The following is a 20,041-nucleotide window of genomic DNA, read 5'->3' as shown; positions in this document are numbered from 1 at the left end:
GCTTATCGCGAGGGCTACGCGCTGCCGAACCTTGGCGAGGTGACTGCGTCGCAGAGAACAGGTCCGTATCGCCGCCCAATGTAGCGTCACGGGTCGCCGCCCATTCATTGACAGGAGAGGGCCTCGCCATTTCGAAACGTCGCAGCAGAAGTTGGGAAGAGGGAGACCGCCTTGCGGGAGGGTGGTTGGTCAGATACGAGCGTCCTGCAAGACGGTCAGTGCTCTGTTTCGAATAGCGGGATTCAGGAGCCACGGTCACGCTCTGATGCAACATTTTTGCACGAGCCAGATGGCCAGTTGCGTCGGGGAAGCATACCTTATCCAAAATTTACAACTTCGTCTTGTGGACGAGGAGTAGGTCGCCTGGCAGGGGCGGCTCACGTGGACGCAAGGGAGGCGCACAGATGCCTCCGCTCAACCAAGGGCAGATTGAAGCGAACAGACAGGCTTCGTCTCACTTCAGACCAGCTGGGAGACCCTGCAGCGAAGGCGTGGAAATGAGAGCGAGCGGCGTCGTCACCGGTGGACGTCGTCGTATCGTGGAGCGGCTCGGCGCAGCGATACGGGAGGGCACCACTTGCCACAGTAACGATCGTGGTCGGAGGCAGGGAAACGAGTGTTGTTCCTCCGCTTGCCCAAGACTCCTCTCGTGGAAGATCAAGCGCCGCCAACGGAAGCGTGATTTATCGGATGGCCAACGGTCGACCGGAGCCGTTGAGCGGAGGGGCGTCGTTATGCCAAGGGCGAGGAATGCGGGACGGCTAGACGGTACGAGACACGGCGTAGATGAGGTCGTGGTGCAACTGCGCGCTGCCACGCAGTTATACAGCTGTGCGCTTCGGGTCTGGTCTTATGGCGCGTTTCGAGCGGACGTGATGCGGCTGTTGAATTGATCGCTTCGCTCGGTGTTTTGAAGCAAGGAAGGGGTCGGAGGTGCCGAGGCAGGGCGGGCTGAAGGATCGATTGCCGTACAACTGCAGCGTGCGAGGGCCAAGTTCGGCGACGGCGGGCAGCTCCCAAGGAATCGGACTTGAAGGACAGACGGTGAGCCGCGGGATGGATGAGGAAGTCGGGCGGCGAGGCGGGAGGCTGAAGGTCATTCAGTCAGGAAGAGGCGGGTTATTACCTTATGACGGCAGGGGCGATGTTTAGAGTTGTTTCGACATGGCAGGGCCGGTACGTACCGCCCAACGAGGTTGGCGGCGGCCTGAAATTTTTAGGGGCTCCAGCGGGCCCATTCAGGGTGCAGGAGAGGCCCAGGTGCCCCAGACGACGCCATGACGCCCGCCTTCCCAAGGCCGCTCGGGGATGGATGGGGATCAACGCTACAGCGGCAATGGGTCCGTTCAATCGTGGATCCCGTCCTCCTTTCCTGCGGCCGGGACGTCCTCATCTCCCGCAACCACCGCGAATACTAAGCTAGCACGTCAATCGGACAACGATGCGCCAGGCCAGGCAAGGACCGCGTGGAGTCTGGTGGAGGAGCGCACGCCGTCCAGCCCGCACTTCGGCTGGGGATCCCGCATGCAACCAACGTCTGCCGGGGGCTGCGAGGCCCTGACATGCATCGGGCATGACAAGCTGCACCAGCCAACACATGACTGCCGCCGCCGTCAGGCGACGACCAGCCTCGTGCCCCCAAGGCGGCGCCTCTGTTTCCAGTTCTGGCCCATCATGTCTGCGCAGCCGTCATCGAGTGCTCCATCTCCTGAGTCGGCTTCTGTTGGGTAAAGCCTCCCGCAGCCCGCAGCCCGCCGCCTGCCCGACGCGATCGATCTGAGGCTTTCACGGGCTGCGCCAAGGCCGCGACGGGCGTACCTGAACCCAAAAAGAAAGCGTCGGGCACGGCGAAGCGCGAAAAGTCTTCCGAGCGGCCGCCACAGCGCACGGCGGCCCGAAAAATTTTTGGCTGACTCGTTGCTGCTAGGCGAAGCCGCGGCCACCACGCCATCCCGCTAACAACGACAAGGCTGGACAGAGTTTGCACCGCCCGTGTCAACGCTTGTCGAGGCAAGGCGGGAGGCGTTGGAGGCGCGGGGACCCCGAGTGGTGCCCACTGCGGCAGCCCCCGGCTCGGCTGCCCGCCGCCCCGTGGAAGCTTCCCCGGGCAGACGCTGCTGCGGGAACAGTTCTAGCGTCTCGATCTGTCCCGTCGACGTTGCGTCTGCGCCCGCAGCTTCGGCGGCGGCATCAGCGTGCTAACGAGGCCCGGTAGTTGGTTCTAATGCAGCCTGGCAACTCTCGGTGGTGGGGACGGGTGGCTGTCTCGTCGTGATCGGGAGCGGTGACTGCCGTGACCGGCTACCGCGTACCGTACCAATTCGGCCTCATCATGCTCCTTGTTGGGCTCTCAATGCCGCGCACGATGCCGCGTGAAGCAAAGTCCCCGCTTAGAGGCTTCCGGTATGGTGTTCTGGTGTTTGCCTTGTCTGTCCCTTGGCTCTGGTGGCTGATCATCGCCGCAAAGGACCATGTCATTGGGACAGAAGCTGAGCTCTCTTGACCTGCAACTCAAGCATGGTGCATAACGCCCTTGGTCTGCGTGGCACGGAGACGCACCACCACTCTAAACGGTCTGATTATGCGTTGCATATTCGGCCGTTTTCGCGAGGCAGTATTAAGCAACATCAGTACGAATTACGGAGGCGTGTAAGTCGAGTCGTGAGTCGGCAGAGGTCTAGGGTAGTCACGATCATCAACGCGTGTCGCGTCTGTGCTCGCGGTTGAAATTTTCCCCGCTGGGCAATTGGCTGCTCCATGCTTCCTAACCGTTGCAGCCATCGCGCAGCCATCACGCAGTCATCGCTTCAGATTCAACTGATCATCTTGCGGCGGCTCACAATGGCCTCACAGCGCGTCGCTCTTCGCCTGCCGGTCGCGTACCGCGCCTTCTTCCTGCTCATCGAGCCACTGTCCGCCCTCGCGGGGGCCTTCTACAACCACTTCCGCCAGCAGCGGTATCTCGAGCTGCTCGACGCCGCCTCGGCTCCGTCGCAGGTGCCCCTGAGCACGTCGGTGGCCATGTCCCAGCTCGCCAACATGTACCTGTTCTTCGCCATCAATGAGGCGCTCGTGCTTCGATCGACGTGGGACTTGCGCGTGTGGCGAACTGTGCTGCTGGTTCTGCTCATCGCCGACCTTGGCCACCTCTACTCCATGAAGGAGCTCGGCCCCGCGATATACTACAACGTCGCGGGTTGGAACGCGGGAGATTGGGGAAACGTGCCGTGGGTGTACGCCGGCGCAACGCTGAGGATCTGCTTCCTCGCGGGCGTCGGGCTCGACGACTCGAGGCGGACGCGGAAGACGCAGTAGTGAGCGCGGAGGAGACGCGCCACTTCGAGGACGCCGCATTTCGCCATCTCTCTCGCTCAAGAAGCAGCTGGAAGGCCCACCCACCGCGGGCAGACGGCGAGACGCTGACGCGGTGCGTGGCCAGACGGCAGCTGTGGTGTTCTTTGTACTACTCCAGACGAATACGTCCACTCGCCGTCACGACGCATTCTCGGCCGACCGGCCCGAAGTCATCGCGAAGGCCGGAGGGCATCAGGCCGACGCGGACACTGCGGTCCGACTCCGCGGCACTATCTGTTTGGTGGAATTATCCTGAGCCGTGGCAGCGAATCAATTCCCCCACAACGCCCACCCGGTGTGGTGGCTGTCTGCTTCCCCCACACGCGTTGTGGGCTGACGCCTGGTTTCCGAAGACTGGCTTCGGGCGGAAGCTCACCGGGCGCCTGTCAACCTCTGCGAGCTCCCAAGGCCGACACGGACTTGTCTGCGGAATGACGATGGGTGTTGCGCGTGGCCGCGGGGCAATGCCCGGGTCTCTGTCCCTCACTCATCCACTGCTCCACGCTCGCATTTCCCCTCCTCCTTTATCACCAACATCTCCCACCAACCGATCCTTTCCTCTCCAAAGACCCTGATTCTTCACAGACAATATGGCGTATCCTGAAAAGTTCACCGGCTTCCAGTCGCCCTCGGCGGACAAGTGGCTCGAGTTCGACAAGAACTCATGGACCCCGCGCCCGTTTGGCGACCACGACGTCGACATCAAGATTGAGTGCTGCGGCGTCTGCGCCAGCGACAAGCACACCATCAGCGGTGACTGGGGCGGCTGCCCTTATCCCCTGGCCGTCGGGCACGAAGTCGTTGGCAAGGTGCTCAAGGTCGGCTCCAAGGTGACGCTGGCCAAGGTCGGCCAGCGCGTGGGCGTGGGCGCTCAGGTCTGGTCTTGCGGCGACTGCCGACGATGCAAGTCGGACAACGAGACGTACTGCACCCAGCAGATTGACGCCTATGGCGCGCCGTACCTCGACACGGGGTACACCACTCAGGGCGGCTACTCGTCGCACACGCGTATCCATGAGTTTTGGTGAGTTTCCGCGCCCTCTCTCACTCACCGTGCCGAGCCTGACGCGAACAGGGTGTATCCGATCCCCGAAAAGCTGCCCAGCGCGGAGGCGGCACCAATGCTGTGCGCAGGCATCACCGTGTACAGCCCTCTGAAGCGTTTCGGCGCCGGACCCGGCAAGAAGGTCGGCATCGTTGGCATCGGCGGCCTGGGTCACTACGGCGTGCTCTTCGCTAAGGCGCTCGGTGCCGATGTGTGGGCAATCTCTCGATCGCGGGCCAAGGAGGCGGACGCCAAGAAGATGGGTGCGATTGGCCTTATCGCGACGGGCGAGAAGGGCTGGGACGAGGAGCACAAGGGGACCTTTGACCTCATCATCAACACGGCCAACTCGTTTGACGGGTTCGAGCTCGAAAAGTACCTGAGCCTGCTCGACGTGCACGGACGGTGGAACTCGGTGGGCCTGCCGGGCGGCGACGGCATCTCCATCAAGAACCAGGACTTCATCTCCAACGGCTGCTTCATCGGCACGACTCACCTGGGCAGCCGGCGCGAGATGCTGGAGATGCTGGAGCTGGCGGCGGACAAGGGTGTCCAGGGCTGGGTCGAGGAGATTCCCATCTCGCGCGAGGGCCTGCAGAAGGCCATGGAGAAGCTGGAGAAGAGCAGCGTCAGGTACCGCTCGTGCATGACGGGCTATGACGAGGCATTTGGCGCATAAGGCAGGGCGTTTGCAGCGATGGTGGCTCGATGAGGTGACGTTGGCGTGAGGTGTTTGGGGGGCGCCATATGGTCATATAGCTCTGGACGAGGACCTTGATAGATGAATGCACGCTTGGTTCGACAAAAGGAAGATCAGACCCACGATGCAGCTCAGACGAGCCAATCGACAGTACGTAGCATTCTTACACTTCGTTTGTGCCTGGCTGTCGCGAGGTTGCAGCGGAGCGCTGGTGCAGCAAGCTTACATGTCGATTGTGAGTTCGCCGGGGCAAAGCAACCTATTCGTCAACGACGCATGTTTGCATGTTGGGCGAGCCCCTCCGACAATCGGTGCCAGCACCAGCCCTGTCAGTCACTGGCCCGCGATGGACCTCTCCAGCAGCCTGCTGTCAGTCTTGCTATCCACCGACCCCGCTGACAAACTGGAGACCGGCGTGCTGGGCTGGAGGGGCAGCAAAGCCCACCCTTCGCAACGGGCGCTATCCCCAGTTCGTCTCGCCGGCCGGCGTGCGCTTTTTGGGTGGATGGAGGGGCTGTCCTGCCCTGCTGCCCGCCCACGAGGCGAACGGTTCCCGTCCCCCCCCAGGGCGAGCGCCAAAAAACGTGGGTGAAGGTGACTCACGCGGATGGAGAGCGTCTAGAACGGGGCATCGAAGGCGTCCCGGGCGCTGGGGGGCTTCGGCGAGACGAATCGGGAAATGGACGGTCGCTGGAAAAGAGACGTGGTAGGGCTGCTAACAGCCTGTTGGTGCTCTCCGTTGCATTGAGTTTCGCAATTGAGTTCCTTGGTTGACAGTTGAAGGGAGCTCTGCGACAGAGGCAGATGCTGGAGACGGCAAGTTGAGAAAGTACATGGAGGAAACAACAGCACAGGAAATGCAATGGCCTGAAGCAATCACAAGCAATGCGTCCCGAGCACGTCAGTTGGTAATTTGTAATGGACAATGGCGCCTTCACGATAAACGCGGATTTCCAATACGCGGATCGCAAATTCGACGCTGGCGCACGCCCAAACCGCAAGCCACCCACCGCATACTTTCTTCGCATATCTCGTACCCAGCAGCCCAGCTCGCGAGCTGTCACCAAAACTAGCCCCTGCCTGGCACGCCAGCCGCCAAAGCCAGCAACTAGCCCAATTGTTAAGCACCGTAACAGGACTGCCCACCAGGTGCCCGGCCCCCCTCCCTCCGCAGGACTACCAGCCCAGACACAGCGAACTTCTCTTGCCAAACGAAACACCCTTGCACACTTCGCCAAGCTGTCTGGCCCCCTGCTTGCTAATCCGTCGGCCAGCCGGGCTGGTTACTCACCTGCTTTTCCCACGTCTGGGTGCGTAGCCTACGTGCCTGCCCGGCGACGGCGTGAGAGCTGAGCCTGTTCTGGGACCCCCGGTTGTCGGCGGCTTGTGGTGGGCGGCGGCGTGGTGACTGGCTGGGCCGAACGTCTCTCACACTCTCTCTGCTCGCGGGTTGCGGGTTTCCTTTCCTTCGTTTTTGTCAGACGGGGCTTGAGGGAGCTGGAGATGGGGATCGTGGGTGTCGTGGAGGTGTCACTCTTTGTCGAGTATTAAGAGTTGGGGACGCCCACATCCATGATCGAGTTGAGAGACTGAGAGAGAGACATCAATTCATCACGAGCATCAGAGATACCCATCGCCATCAGTATCATCATCACTGCCCTCACCATCCTCATCGCCCCCATCATCGTCGTCACCCTCATCGTCGCTCATACGTCATCGTCATCAACAACAGCGGCATCACCAACAAACATCGTTACCGTCCGTCACTGTCTGTCACAAAGTCTGTGCATCAGCCTCACAACTCACCGTAGCATCACCACACTACCCACTATGTAAGTTGATAGAGTCTTCACTCTGTACTCGACGAAGCTGACATCTCTCAGTCGCCATGCCTCTCTCACTCTCCTTGCGCTACCGCCGCCTCTGCGCCAAGTCGGAAATCACCTCCGTCGGCATCTCCCCCTCATCCACTTCCGTCTTCGCCATCTACGCCGCCCCGCAGACCGACCAGTCATGGATCGACTTCTTTGACCTCGACACCCAGCGCGGCTACACCAAGGCCACCGGCACGCACGCCGTCTTCGGCCCGCCTGCCTCGTCGCGCCCCCCGCCCCCCTCCTCGTCCTCATCACGCACCTCCAGCGGCAGCGGCGGCGGCCTCGCGAGCACCATCACCAGCAGCATCGCCCGCATCAGCGAGAAGAGCATCGCCAACAGCACCAGCGCGAGCCTCGCTGGCAGCACGCACCGCGTCGCCACCCTGCGTGACTGGACCGTCCAGCTCGGCCCCAATATCGAGTACCACCACAACAGCACCGTTCTCGTCCGCGACTTCGCCACCGGCAAGACTGCCATTGAGCTGCGGGATGCAGCCCGCGGGCCCGTCGTCTGGAGCCACGATGGGCTCGCCATTGCCGCCGGCGAGACTACCGCGCGTGGCCGCATGGGGGTCTGGGACGTCCGCACCGGAGCCCGCATCGGCCGCGTGGTTAGCCACATCGACGACGTCACGCACGCCGCCTTTACCCCCGACATGAAGCTCGTAACGCTCTCGCGGGACGGCACCGCGCGCGTCAGCGACCCGACCACCGGCCGCACGCTGAGCCGCCTCGAGATCGAGGGCACTGCCGCCGCCAACCCGCGTCTGCTGGCCGTGTCGCGCGACGGGCGCTCCATCGTCTCGCTCTGGGGCACGACGGTGCACGTGTGGCTCCCCGGCGCGAGCCACCTGACGTCCTACGACCTCCGAACAGTGCGCCAGACCGAATCATGGCCTCTTTGCGTGTCCCCCGATGGGCGATGGATGGCGAGCCGCACCGAGGACGGAGTCGAGGTGCTGGATGTGGCATCGGGCACTGTCGCCTGGGAGCGCAGAGAGGAGGCCGCGTGCATGGAGAACATGGTCACCACGGCGGCCTTTTCGGGAGACGGAAGCGTGCTCATCCTGGGCAGGATGAGCGGCGCCGTCGAGGTCTGGGATGTGGCCGAAAAGAACTGAGCGCACATGACGAGAACACGACTGATGAACACCAAAATTTTTGCGTCGATTTCAGGGAAGCAAAGGGGGTTGGTTGTTTGAGTTTGGACACTTGGTTGGTTCAACAATATCCTCTCAGACGGGGAGTCGCTTCAACAGTCTGAGAATGCGCGTTGCGTTGCATTGCATTTCTCGAGTTCGGATTTGGTTATTTGGGACGTACATGAGCGGATCTGAGGTATTACTGGAGGGCTCAACGCTGGGTTGCCATCGTGTATATAACTTGGGGCTGTTCAACATGTAGTTGCCCGACTACTTCACACACCAATGGTCGTTTGTACAAATATTGAAAGAGCATCAAATTTATGTCTATATACTTGCATCGCTGAATTGTCATGACTCGTTACCAAGATTACCCGTGCCCGCGCCGAGATCGCAGCTCAATGGAAACCAGAGAGATCAGACAAACAAACCGCCATTCACCATGTACGTTTGCCCATTCACCCACTTGCTGTCCTCGCCCGATAGGAAAGCCACCATGCCAGCCACTTCATCGGGCTCGCCCAGGCGCCCAAATGGGAACGCCTTCTTCATGCTTTCAATGAGCGCCTCCGACTTGCCCCGGTAGAAGAACTCGGTCGCCGTCGGGCCGGGGGCCACGGCGTTGACGATGATGCCCTTGGCGGCAAGGCCCTTGGCCATGACCCTCGCCATTTGCTCGACGGCGCCCTTGCTCGCCGCATAGAGCAGATAATCCGGCGGGACGGCCGAGCTGTGGCACAAGCCAGTCGAGACGAAGATGATTCTCCCACCGCTAGGCATGTGCGGCACGGCTTTCTGCAGCGTGCACTCCGTTAGTCGCCGCCAACAAAAAACTCGCAGGAAATTGCAAGCGACGGGTGGTGAGAACGAACCTGCGCCAAAAAGTACGGCCCCTTGACGTTGAGGCCAAACGTCTTGTCAAAGTCGGCCTCGGTCGTGTTCTCCACGTTGCGCATGGGCATGGTGCCGGCGTTGGCCATGAGGATGTCGATCTTGCCGAAGCGCGCGACGGCCTCGTCGACGACCTTGGCGATGCCGTCCATGGTCGACACGTCGGCCTGCACAGCGAGGGCGCGGTCGGCGCCGATGGACTGCACCAGGGCGTCGGCCGACTTGGTGTCGGAGGCGTAGTTGATGACGACGCTGGCGCCGTCGCGGGCGAGGCGCTCGACGCACGCCTTGCCGATGCCGTTGGACCCGCCGGTGATGACGACGACCTTGCCGGAGAGAGACATGGCGGCAGGTGTTGTGTTGCTTTTCGGACTGTGAGGCAGTGGATTGAGACTGTCGATAAATTGGGCTTCTCAAAGGGAAGATGCCTTTTGAATGTCCAAGATTGTTGTGGTCCTTGTGGATGATTGCCAAGCTGAACATCAGCCGCACGGCATCACTCTTATATACATTCTAGACGCACACTTACACGGACGAAGGCGGCTGGCGGCGTAAAGCCAAAATCCTTTGGTGTGCCGTTCGGAGCTGACAGCCACCCAACGCATCGCCGCCACCGACCACCACTGACTGCATCGGAGATATTGAGGCGCCTGTAAAGCCGAACGCGCAGGGGGATCCACATGCCCGAACTGGCAAAACTGGCGCTTACGCCCGGCAGTCGATCGCCGGGGCTTGCGCCCGTCCGGACGGGATTGCGAAGGAGGTCGGAGAAGTATTATCGAGTCGCGTCGCGATATATCCGTCAACGTCCGTGAAATTGGCTCGCAACCGGCCGAGTGTCGAGCGGTCGGTTCCCCCGATGAGGTGGGCGCCGTGGTGAGACCCGGGCCGATCCGCGATGGGGTGTGATATTGTCGGCGCTTGATTCCAGGTTGTTGTCGGAATTGTACCTCTATACGCCTGCGTTGTTGGTGCCTGTTGGTACATTTGGTGGCTATGATGAGGGTCGTGTACATGCCATCAGTTTGGTGGATGCGTTTCTTGTTGGTGAGGCCTTGAGTGATCAGCCTGTTCATCGGGACACCACAGTGGGCTCAACGGTGCTGACATCGACCACAGCCAAAATTCTGCGATACAATTTACACGCATGGCACTTTCTAGCGGGATCAGCCTGAATGTTTTCTTTGCTCCCTTGAGCATGAATATTCGGGATCGAGGGCTACACACACTTGGATATTGACCTGGCAGAGCTGGCACGATGGGCATCAGAGCTTGCCTCACCAATCGCACACCACGCTGCACCACACAAAACGTCACACCCGCACACGACGAGCACAAAATTGTTGCATAAATATATCGTGAAGCTATTACACACTACCGACTGACCGTCTAGGTCGAAAAGGCCGAGTACGCCTGCAGCGCGCCAATCGCGCCGACGGGCAGTGCAATGGATCCCAATCCTCTCTTCGCGTAATACCACCCGGCGACGCCCGTGATGGCCACCAAGAGGCCCGCGATGGTCTTGAAGACGGGCTGCTGGAGGAGCTCGGGGTTCTGCGCCCACGCGTAGTTGAGCAGCGCTGAGCGGTCCCGTGTCAGCAGCTGCATATCAATCAGGCACACACACACGGGGAGACGGCCATGCCGCTCTTGATGCGCGCCCGGTGGCTTGGGTGATATTTACCGGTCAGGACGAAAAAGCCGCTGCCCTCGTACCAGCCGGCCTTGGCACACGTGTAGGCCAGGTTCGGGAGGTTCTTGAGATGGGGCTGCCAGTCTTTTGCCGAGCGCTGCGCGTTGGTTCACTCTCATTAGCATGTTACTCAACCCTCCCAGGGGTTTTTGGAGCCACGCCGCGGAATGTAGGAGCAGTGGTAGGATAAAATCATGAGCTTCCAGCAGGCACGTACCGTGTGGCCCAGCGCAATGATGAGCCAGCCGGCCGCAGTTACTTGAAGGGCTTTGGTCATTTTGATGATAATTCGTGCGTGAATGTACTGATATCAGGATCAAGAGAGTCTTGCTGTAATGAGGGCGGCGCGTGGCCGTGGTGCCTGACTTGGATTGCTTCTTAAGCTCCAGGGGCGGGGCCGGAGCGGACCTCGGCTGGCGCGGAGTCGTCCCGACTGACCCCCTGGAAACAGTCCGAAGTCCGCCATGCTGGTGGACACGGGAGTACGCTTGTAGAGAAGAAAGTTTGGGTTGTTATGGTGGACAGCTCAGAAAAGTATCGTTTCGAGGTGAGTGGTGAGCGTCTCATGTAACTTGGCGTTGCCGCCTCTCCATGTCATCGGGTGTGTTCCGCCTGGTTGAGTTGACCCTCGCGCTCTCACAGGGCTTTGCTCACTGAGCGTATGTTGCCGCTCAGGACTTGCCAATCGTACCAACAGGGTCTGCAGAGAACAAAACGCTCTAGGATGCCACTCCATCCATTTGAAAACAGTGGTAAACCTGGCATTGGAAGTCGTAGACATCAAGATTGGTCAGCTCTCAACTATTGACTTGACTTGAAGGACGACGGGATGCTGGTTCTGGCAACACTACGGAGCGAATGCCGGGACGACGACTTCGCGACAATGTGGAGAGCAGCCCCGGTCCTTTCTCCACTTCATGGGGAGCCGCGAGAACAGGGACCATGGTCCGGACCCTCACGCCCCACACAAACCTACTTATGCCGCAATACGCCACCGGATCTTCAGCAAATCCGCCTCCTTGGCTCAGCGGTAGAGCGTGTCACTAGTAATGACAAGGTCACAGGTTCGACTCCTGTAGAAGGCAAGAGATCAATTCGATTTCTTTTTTTGCTCTCTTCGCCTTAGAGTATGAGGCTCAATGGCTTGAGTGATTTGACGATAGTGTTGAGAAATGCAAGACGCGACGTCGGCAGATTTGTTTTTCTTTTTGTAGAGAAGGCGCAAAAGACAATTTCGGTCTCCTTTGTATCCCCCTCTAGAGGAAACTTGAATGAGGTCTTCTGGGCGAACACATGGCGCTGAGGTGGATTAGATCTGGTAGTGCTTGGCTGGGTTGTAACCTGCAACATCGCGGCGGCAATGATTGAACGTTTACGTTCTCATATTTTCGTCATGAGACTTGAGTTCCGCCTACGGTTCATAACGGTTCTTGTTCGAGACGCATTGATTCATTGTTCCCGTGTGCTGCATGCGCGGATAAATGCAAGATCATGAGGCCAACATGAACACTAAGCCCAGCCAGATTGTATAATGTATACCAAGCGAGGTTTCTCCGCCCTGGCCTAAAACACTCGGATATCATTTACGGCTAATCGCAAGCAAAAAAGCAACAAGTCTACTTCCGTACCAGGCTCCAACTCATGCCTTTTTCTCCGGCTCAACCTTTACGGGCGTCGCCGTCCCGCTCGACTCGACCTCTGTTGCCGTCTCGGCCTCCAGGACGGCCGCGCGGCTCCGCGGCGCCTTGCCCGTGAACATGACCCTCGTGACGCGCATGAGCGTCGCCCTGCTCTCCCACGCGGGGTAGATGCCGACGACGATGAAGGAGCAGAAGATCCAGATGATGCCGACGGTGACCCAGCCGGTGAAGAACTTCTTGGAAAAGATGTACCCGCTGCCGTACATGGGCATGGGCCAGAGGACGAGGAATGACAGTGCCCTTGGGATTTGGTCAGTATGTGGTGCGAGGAGGGTAGGTATAGGATGGGGGGAGGGGACTAACATGGTGACGGTGATTATTGCAGCAATCTTGAAGGCGCGCTTCAGCTTGATCTGCTCCTGCTCGTGGTTGGCTTCCTGCGCCAGTTCCCGCTCGCGCTGGACCTCGGGGTCCACGCCGGAGCCTTCGAGCATGTCGTGGTCGTCTGCCTTGCGAATCTCCAGCATGGACTGCCAGTCGTACTTGTCGACGCCAAAGATGAGGCACAGCACGGGCACGAAGATGAGCGGCGACAGGAGGGCGGTGACGTTGCCCGCTAGCATCGGGTCGTTGGACCCCGTGCACTCGACGTCGAGGGCGCCGCACGTCTTCTTGGCGGTGACGAGCCACGCGACGATGGCGCACACGGTGCCCAGGATGGGCGACAGGGTGGCGGCCCAGCGGTTCTGGCCGCGCCAGAGCAGGGCCAGCGTGGCGGGCAGCACGGCGGCGGAGATGAGCACGCCCATGAGCAGGTACAGGTAGCCCATGGAGATGCCGTTGTACCACAAGCCGACGGAGATGCAGCAGATGATGGCCGTGTAGACGACCATGCAGATGTGCGACATCCAAATGAGGTGCTTGCCGCTGGCGTCGGGGCGGAAGTACGTCCTGTAGATGTCGTAGGTGAAGATGGTGGACGTGGCCACGAGCTCCGAATTGAAGCTGCTCGTGCAGGCGAGGAAGATCATCAGGCACACGGCCACGGCGCCGCCCTTGCCCGCCAGCGCGAGCGCGCCGTAGGGGAGCGCCAGGCCGGCGGAGATGTCGGCCTCGCTCATGCGGTTCGGGAACGTGGGGAACACGGGGTTCGACTCGAGGGCAATGGCCGCGAGGCCGAGCGTCGTGGCCGTGAGCCAGGGGATGGCGAACCAGGCGAGCCCGCCCATGACGTAGCCCGGCAGCGCCGCCACGGGGTTCGCGGCGATGGCCTTGTTGTAGTAGCCGTTGTCGAGGAAGACGGTGCCGAAGTTGCCGACGATGTTGATGACGAAGAAGATGACGCCGCCCTGCGACCGCATCGTCAGGTACGAGCCCTCGGCGTTGCCGTCGACGGGGTGCGCCTTGGCGGCCTCGACGAGGAGGTCGTACACGGCGGACGGGCTGCCGAGCAGGTCCGACGTGGCGTAGGCCTTGAGCGCAAAGTAGATGATGATGAGCAGCAGCGCGAAGCCGTGCACGTAGTCGGTGATGAAGGTGGCCTTGAGCCCGCCGACAAACGTGTACGTCGTGACGGGCAGCGGGAGGAGGAAGATGGCCGCGACGGCATGCACGCCCGTCAGCGCGTTGAGGGTGGCGGCGCCGCCGGCGATGAGCATCAGCGAGACGAGCGTGTTTGTGAAGATGCCGAAGACGATAAAGGTGAAGTGAGCAGGGGCACCGTAGCGGGCGCGGATGGCCTCGAGGAAGGTGTGCGCGTTGGGGGCGCGCTTCTTGAGCGTGATCGCAAGCGTCGCGAAGAGCAGGATCTGGACCGTCGCGCCGCTGGCGTACCAGAAGGGGCCCGACACGCCGTACCGGTAGCAGACGCCCGAGCTCTGCAGCAGGGTCGCGGCCCAGGTCCACGACGAGACGACGGCCGAGGCGACGAGTCCCGACTTGACGGCGCGGCCGGCCGTGTTGAACATTTCCGACGTCTGGACCTCATTGTTGAAGCGCTTGAGGATGTGCGTGATGGCGATCTGATGCTCGCCTTTTTAGCAGCTGGAGAGATGGCTACTGGGGGGGCAAGACAAGTAAGTGTGTGTGCTACGCACCATGAAGACGGCAAAGGCCAGGCCGAGGCCGAGGATGATGCCATATCCAACGCCTTGGCTCAAGGCAGGGCCGGGGCTCGACATGGTTGACTTGCTTGTCAGTGACCTGTCCTTGCGGCTGGAGGAGGCGACGACGGGAGAGAGAGAGACTGGGGGACGCAGGTCTCAGAATTGTTGATAAGCAGAGTTGCATTCTATTCAAGCCTCGCGCCCGAGAGGACGTCAAGTTATAGTTATCATCCCCCACCCGCCGTCCCAGACAGACGCACGCACGGCAGGGCCGTCTTTCGGGCGTCGAGACATTGTCGCGCCAGATAAGGCGCCAGCGGCGGCTATCAGACAGCCATCAGTCATAGAAAAGGGGCGCGCGCGACACGACTCGACACGACAAGGCTCCGACTTAGGAGCAGCTCGAGCGCCCGTCTCGCATGTGAGGATGCGCTCGAAACATTGGCCCTTCCCATGTTTTGCGCGATGGCCGCCAGCTGTGCCTGGGGTTCCCGCAAACGAGGCCGGGAGTGGCGTTGGTAAAGGACGGGCGGCGCCGTATCAGTGCCGCCACGGTGGTGGATGATAAGAGATGCGGCGGTTGGGGCTTGTTTGAAGCGTCGTCGATAAGACAAGACCAGCCAATGGTTTCTTACCAATCAAGGTGTCGCTTCCCCAGCGCATCCAGGATACTGCATTGACGTCTCTTTCACGACCTCACAGAGCTGTGTTTGCGCTTCAATTCACAAGAACACGAGGAAAAAGGAAAGAAAGGCGATGGGATCGGTCAATTCAGTGTTACCATGGCCATGGCCAGCTGGCTCCTCAGAGGTGATACTCTCGAGGCGGCGACACATTTCAGCCCGTGCCGCCCGTCTTACATCGACGGCCGCTCGAGCTCAAGCCCACCACTCATCACCTCCGTGATAAGCCAGCCCCACCGCGGACCAAAGCGTTTGTAGTATGTAGTCCGGGGTCTGTCTTATCTCCCCAGACCGGCAGACGAGGGTTGCAACTTGCGGGGAGGCATCAGCAGGGCAGACACGTGCCGACTGCAGTTCCTGACCTTTTGTTCAGGTTGTGGCTTCGGCCGCGGCCGGCGGCGAAACGGGCGCGCGCCGGCGGCCAGACGCCTCCAATCCGGAAAGAGCCTCACCACAAGACTCGGGCCGGCCGTCCTTGAGACTTTTCTTGTGTCCAACGAAAGGTAAGCCGTACCCGTGCCGATTGCCCGACCGTTGGTTCCAACTTCCAATTGACCTGCTTTGCGCTCTTGAGTGCCATGGTGGTTGTCAATGTGGCCGGCAACACCCGACTGCCATCCGACTTCGCGTGCATATCGCATCGCGCAAGCTGTCGCGCAATTGTGCCGTTGTCGCAGTTCGGCTCACCTCCGCAGCCCGTCAACCGTCCGCTTGGTCTCGTCGAGCATGCCCTGCTCAAACAGTTGCGCCCATTCGGCCGCCAGCTCACCGGCAGCCCATCGCGCGTCTAGCCTGCCTCCGGCCTCGGCGGCCACGCTCGTCACTGCCTTGCCCTCCAGCCCGCACGGCACGAACCGCGCCCATGGGTTCGTCTCCTCGCTGCCCTCGACGGGCAGGTCCACGTTGAGGGCGAGGCCGAGCGCCGTCACGTAGCGCCGATGGTGCACGCCCAGCGCGGCGATCTTGCGCGGACGGTCGCCGGCGGCGTCGACCCACACGCCGGGCTCGTCGCGCACCGTCGAGGCGCCGACGCCGAAGCGCGTGGCCAGCAGTCGCTGCGTGGTGGCCTCGAGGTGGCCGGCGTACGAGGCCACGCCGTAGCGCGCGTACAGCGGCGAGTGCATGTCGACGACGGGCCACAGCACGAGCTGGCCGGGGCCGTGGTACGTCGTCAGCCCGCCGCGGTTCGTCTTGCGCACGACGGGGACGAGGCGCTCATCGCTGCCGGACCGCAGGCGCACCGCCAGAGGCTGCTGCAGGTGAGCCGCCTGCGCGGGCGTGAGGTCGTCCTGGCGGCGGCCGAGGGTGAAGGTCGGGGTGCACTCGAAGGAGATGAGCAGCGGCCGGGGGGAGGGAGAGTCTCGGCGCTGCGCCTCGGGGAGGGCCTTCCACGCGAGCATGTGGGCACGATGCTCCTCCTGAACGGATTGGGCGTCATCGTAGCTGACGAGGCCGCCTGGGCCGTCGCCTGTCAGGTGGCGATGCTCAAGGACAGACAGGCTGCGCGTTTGAAGCTGTCGTGCTGGCAGGCAGCGAAGCCGAAGGGAGGCTGGCCATGGCGAGAGGAGAAGAGGCGTCGACGTTAGCGCGGACGCGTGCCTCTTCATACTCGTCTCGGGCAGTTGATGCCTGGCGGCGATGTCGCGTCTGATGTTGGAGGTGAGGCGATGATGATGATGGTTGTGAATGTGGACGTCAAGATGAGGATGTTGGTGCAGCTTGCGTTACTCAACTGCCCTGAAGGTTGGGTGGGTCTCGTGCCGTCGGGGGCGCCCCCGGTCCGCTGGGAATTGCTTGCCACCTCATAGGTATGCTGCTGCTTGGGTGCAACCTCCCCCAACTTTACCCGTTCAAACACTCGTCACCATTTCGACACGCCTGACACTGAGCACTGCAAATGCGCATCGGACCGGTTCACTCTATCGAATCTAACGCACTGAATAGCACTGAACAAGCACGGCACTGATGTCCCATGAACGGGCCGTCCGCCACACGCCTGGAGAAACGGGCGGCCGCGATAAACATCAGCTCGAGCAAACTGCACGTCACATTTCGTCCCGAACATGCTCGCCGCTGCAAGTGTAGGCCCCCTGGACCGCGCTCGGCTGGCATAGCCATCGAGCCAGTCCTACAGACGTACTCGAGCGGCGAGCCCAGTGTCGCAGCCTGATTAGGCGGTCCGGACGGCCACCTGGCGGCGACGGTTGATGCTGCTGCGGCGGCGGCGGCGCTTGCAGGAGCCGGGCTTCTTCGGCGGCTGCCCGCCCTCGGTCGAGGAGCCGCCCTCGGTCTGCTCCTCGCCGCCGCCGGTGCTGGATCCGGCTTCCGTCTGCTCGCCGCCCTCGGTCGACGAGCCGCCCTCGGTCGACGAGCCGCCCTCGGTCGACGAGCCGCCCTCGGTCTGCTCCTCACCGCCGCCGGTGGCGGAACCAGCCTCCATCTCCTCACTGCCAGCGCCACCTGCAGCCCCCGTCTCATCCTCCAGATCGCTTCCCTCCCCACCGGCACCGATACTTCCAGTCTTGATTCCTTCCGAGGTGATCTGCACATTGACGGACATCTCCAGCTTCAGCGACGTCTTGGACATGACCGTAGACGTCACCTCCTGGGCTTCCTGCTCCGACAGCTGTCCCTGAGATTCCGGAAGCACCTTTTCCTCTACCGCCTTCAACGACTCCTCGCACTCAGGGCTCGCCTCCTTGACCTTGACTGGGCTCTCCTGCTTGAGGTCCTCGTCCGCAATGCCCTTCTTCGGGCCCTCAAGCTGGCGCAGCTTCTGGCGGTCTTCTTCCGAGGCGGCTCTGCTGCGATGGCTGGTGAGGATAAAGTTGTTCACTTGGCTGACGAACACGGCTTTGAACCCCATGCCATCTTTTTCGAAGCGGACGACCGATTTCATCAACTTCATGGCCTGAACAACTCTGAGCTGGCTGGTCTCCTCAACGGTGCCGGTAGCCGTGCTGTTGCCTGTTGTTCCATTGCCAGAAACCAAGGCTTCGTTGCCAAACGTATACGGGTGGAGGACTTCCACCGTCCTGTTGGCCTGGAAAGTCGCCGCCATCCATGACTGGAACTTGGACTGGGAGATCTCGAGCGTCCCAGATCCAGCCCCCCCGGCCGCGGTCTCGTTTCCTTCGGAGCCTCCGGTCGGCAACGTCGACGGCGACGGCGGCTGCTTCGTGGATGTCTGAGTACCATTGCCGGTGGCTCCATCCTCCGGACTGTCCTCTCCTGGCGTCCCATTGTTGTTGGCCTCCTGAACTACCTCCCAGACAGACTTACCGCGTATGTCCAGGTTCTGCAGGAAGAGCCCCTTGGCTGTTTTCTGCGCCTTAGCCCAGCGGCCAGCCTCCTCCTCGGTCAGTTCGCCCGATGCCGTCTTGCAGGCCAGGCAATCCGCCTGGGCCTTGTCGTAGCTGCTAGCCTTGTCACCGTTGCCCCAGAGGCAGGCTCGGTACATTGTCGCCTGCTCGTTCGTCGCGTCGGATTGAGTCCCGTTGGTCTGCATGCAGAAGATGGCCCGCTTCGTCTCCCAGTCGCAGCCCGTGTCCGCGTTGGCGTCGTACTCGTTGAGGTTGCGAACGGCGCCGACGTTGAGGAAGCACTTTTTCTGAGGGGCTTTAGCTTCTTCGCCGGCGCCGGCGCTGTGCACGGCGGCGACAGCCAAGCCGGTGATGAGGAAAAGTTTCGACATTGTGGTGTCCAAAGGGGTGACGGTTTAGAAATGAGCGTGTAAGATAGGCTCTGTTGAATCAGAGATGTTAATGGACGAAATCCAAGAAGCGCAACTCTCAGAGAACGACCTGTATGTGATATACACGATAACCATCCCGAGCAAGAGTCTCTGCTATATATCCAGCGTGGACTTCTCGGCGGGATAACATGATGAGGCCAGCAGGCCTTGTCACTGATAGACGAGCCATCTCATGCCAGCGATGATGGCCTTGGATAACAGTCATTAATTGAGTCGGTGCATAACATCATGCGCCTCATGGAAAGGGCCAGTCACAACACGAGCCCCTTTCGTTAGCCCGACCGCGGCCTGGATACACGCTCTCAAAGGCAAGCAGGCAAGGGAAGTAGCTCGGAGACTATCGGAGGAAGGGTACCAGTATCGTACAGTACCATTTCGCAAAGACCTTGACCCCGGAATACTGAAAAGGTTAACCGCCTGTCCGAGCGTTCTGGGTGCATCACCGTACGTTTGCCCACTCCACCACCGTCATATATTCCGAACCAAATCTTGGTACCAAATATAGCAGCTTGCAATGCCAGCGCTTGAACTTACAGATGGGATGGCTCCAGATATATGACATCCTGGACTCCTTGCCCCACCACAAGGTGCGTGGCCGAAGAGGATGACCTTGTCGTCCCCTATGCACCCTGGTGGTCAGATTAATGCCGGGAAACGTTAAACTCTGCCGACATCCCTAGGCGAAGATATAAATTCTGCATCGTGGATTATGGGCGCTCTCGATGCTATACCGGACGGATATGTCAGCCGAGAGTGCAGCTCCTCGCGCATCAGGGCCCCCGAGTCAGGCCGCTTGGCATCCGACATGGAGGCTGTGCTCTGATCAGATTTGTCTCCCATCCAACTTGAACATGAACATGGGCAGACTCAGCATAATGGAGAAGTCTACGACCGCATGTATCAATGAGACGACACAGCCTCCTTCGAGCCCCTGATTTTCCGATGCATGTACGAATGCACGGGATCCCCTTCCGACACCAAGCGATGGCTATGAGAGTCCAGCCGTGTCCCCGTGTTGTCTTTGGCCCACTGGCATAGGAGCGCGGACCATGAGAGACAACCGTAATGCTCAAGAGGCACTTGTCAAGAGCCAACACTAGTATGCGGCGAGCGCTGGTGGGGTTGAGCATGCACATGGTACAGACTTGCGTGAGGAT

General features: G+C 60.8%; 8 protein-coding genes and 1 non-coding gene across 9 annotated transcripts; 4 read left to right on the top strand and 5 right to left on the bottom strand.

The window, feature by feature from the left end:
• Positions 1–2,841: 2,841 nt before the first annotated feature.
• PLICBS_003273 (uncharacterized protein) lies at positions 2,842–3,315 on the top strand (the record flags this gene model as incomplete). Its single annotated transcript, XM_018323012.2, has 1 exon — positions 2,842–3,315. The coding sequence occupies one exon, from the start codon at positions 2,842–2,844 to the stop codon at positions 3,313–3,315; it is 474 nt and encodes a 157-aa protein (XP_018178242.1).
• Positions 3,316–3,944: 629 nt separating this feature from the next.
• On the top strand, positions 3,945–5,078 carry PLICBS_003272 (uncharacterized protein; the record flags this gene model as incomplete). The annotated part of the gene is made up of 2 exons (XM_018323011.2): positions 3,945–4,378; positions 4,430–5,078. The coding sequence occupies 2 exons, from the start codon at positions 3,945–3,947 to the stop codon at positions 5,076–5,078; spliced, it is 1,083 nt and encodes a 360-aa protein (XP_018178241.1).
• A 1,909-nt stretch (positions 5,079–6,987) lies between these two features.
• On the top strand, positions 6,988–8,097 carry PLICBS_003271 (uncharacterized protein; the record flags this gene model as incomplete). The annotated part of the gene is made up of 1 exon (XM_018323010.2): positions 6,988–8,097. One exon carries the CDS (start codon positions 6,988–6,990, stop codon positions 8,095–8,097), a length of 1,110 nt encoding a protein of 369 aa, XP_018178240.2.
• A 438-nt stretch (positions 8,098–8,535) lies between these two features.
• Positions 8,536–9,353, bottom strand: PLICBS_003270 (uncharacterized protein; the record flags this gene model as incomplete). The annotated part of the gene is made up of 2 exons (XM_018323009.2): positions 8,536–8,913; positions 8,991–9,353. 2 exons carry the CDS (start codon positions 9,351–9,353, stop codon positions 8,536–8,538), a joined length of 741 nt encoding a protein of 246 aa, XP_018178239.2.
• A 1,045-nt stretch (positions 9,354–10,398) lies between these two features.
• PLICBS_003269 (uncharacterized protein) lies at positions 10,399–10,979 on the bottom strand (the record flags this gene model as incomplete). The annotated part of the gene is made up of 3 exons (XM_018323008.2): positions 10,399–10,589; positions 10,694–10,799; positions 10,920–10,979. The coding sequence occupies 3 exons, from the start codon at positions 10,977–10,979 to the stop codon at positions 10,399–10,401; spliced, it is 357 nt and encodes a 118-aa protein (XP_018178238.2).
• Positions 10,980–11,715: 736 nt separating this feature from the next.
• PLICBS_003268 lies at positions 11,716–11,787 on the top strand. Its single transcript has one exon. It is a non-coding gene; the product is annotated as a tRNA-Thr (tRNA).
• Positions 11,788–12,341: 554 nt separating this feature from the next.
• On the bottom strand, positions 12,342–14,522 carry PLICBS_003267 (uncharacterized protein; the record flags this gene model as incomplete). The annotated part of the gene is made up of 3 exons (XM_018323007.2): positions 12,342–12,642; positions 12,706–14,363; positions 14,439–14,522. 3 exons carry the CDS (start codon positions 14,520–14,522, stop codon positions 12,342–12,344), a joined length of 2,043 nt encoding a protein of 680 aa, XP_018178237.1.
• A 1,291-nt stretch (positions 14,523–15,813) lies between these two features.
• On the bottom strand, positions 15,814–16,530 carry PLICBS_003266 (uncharacterized protein; the record flags this gene model as incomplete). The annotated part of the gene is made up of 1 exon (XM_018323006.2): positions 15,814–16,530. One exon carries the CDS (start codon positions 16,528–16,530, stop codon positions 15,814–15,816), a length of 717 nt encoding a protein of 238 aa, XP_018178236.2.
• A 770-nt stretch (positions 16,531–17,300) lies between these two features.
• Positions 17,301–18,824, bottom strand: PLICBS_003265 (uncharacterized protein; the record flags this gene model as incomplete). The annotated part of the gene is made up of 1 exon (XM_018323005.2): positions 17,301–18,824. The coding sequence occupies one exon, from the start codon at positions 18,822–18,824 to the stop codon at positions 17,301–17,303; it is 1,524 nt and encodes a 507-aa protein (XP_018178235.2).
• Between the last annotated feature and the right edge of the window lie 1,217 nt (positions 18,825–20,041).

Source organism: Purpureocillium lilacinum (genome assembly GCF_023168085.1).
Source record: "Purpureocillium lilacinum CBS 284.36 DNA, scaffold_2, whole genome shotgun sequence".
Classification (NCBI taxonomy): Eukaryota; Fungi; Ascomycota; class Sordariomycetes; order Hypocreales; family Ophiocordycipitaceae; genus Purpureocillium; species Purpureocillium lilacinum.
This window is presented reverse-complemented; position numbering and strand designations above follow the sequence as displayed.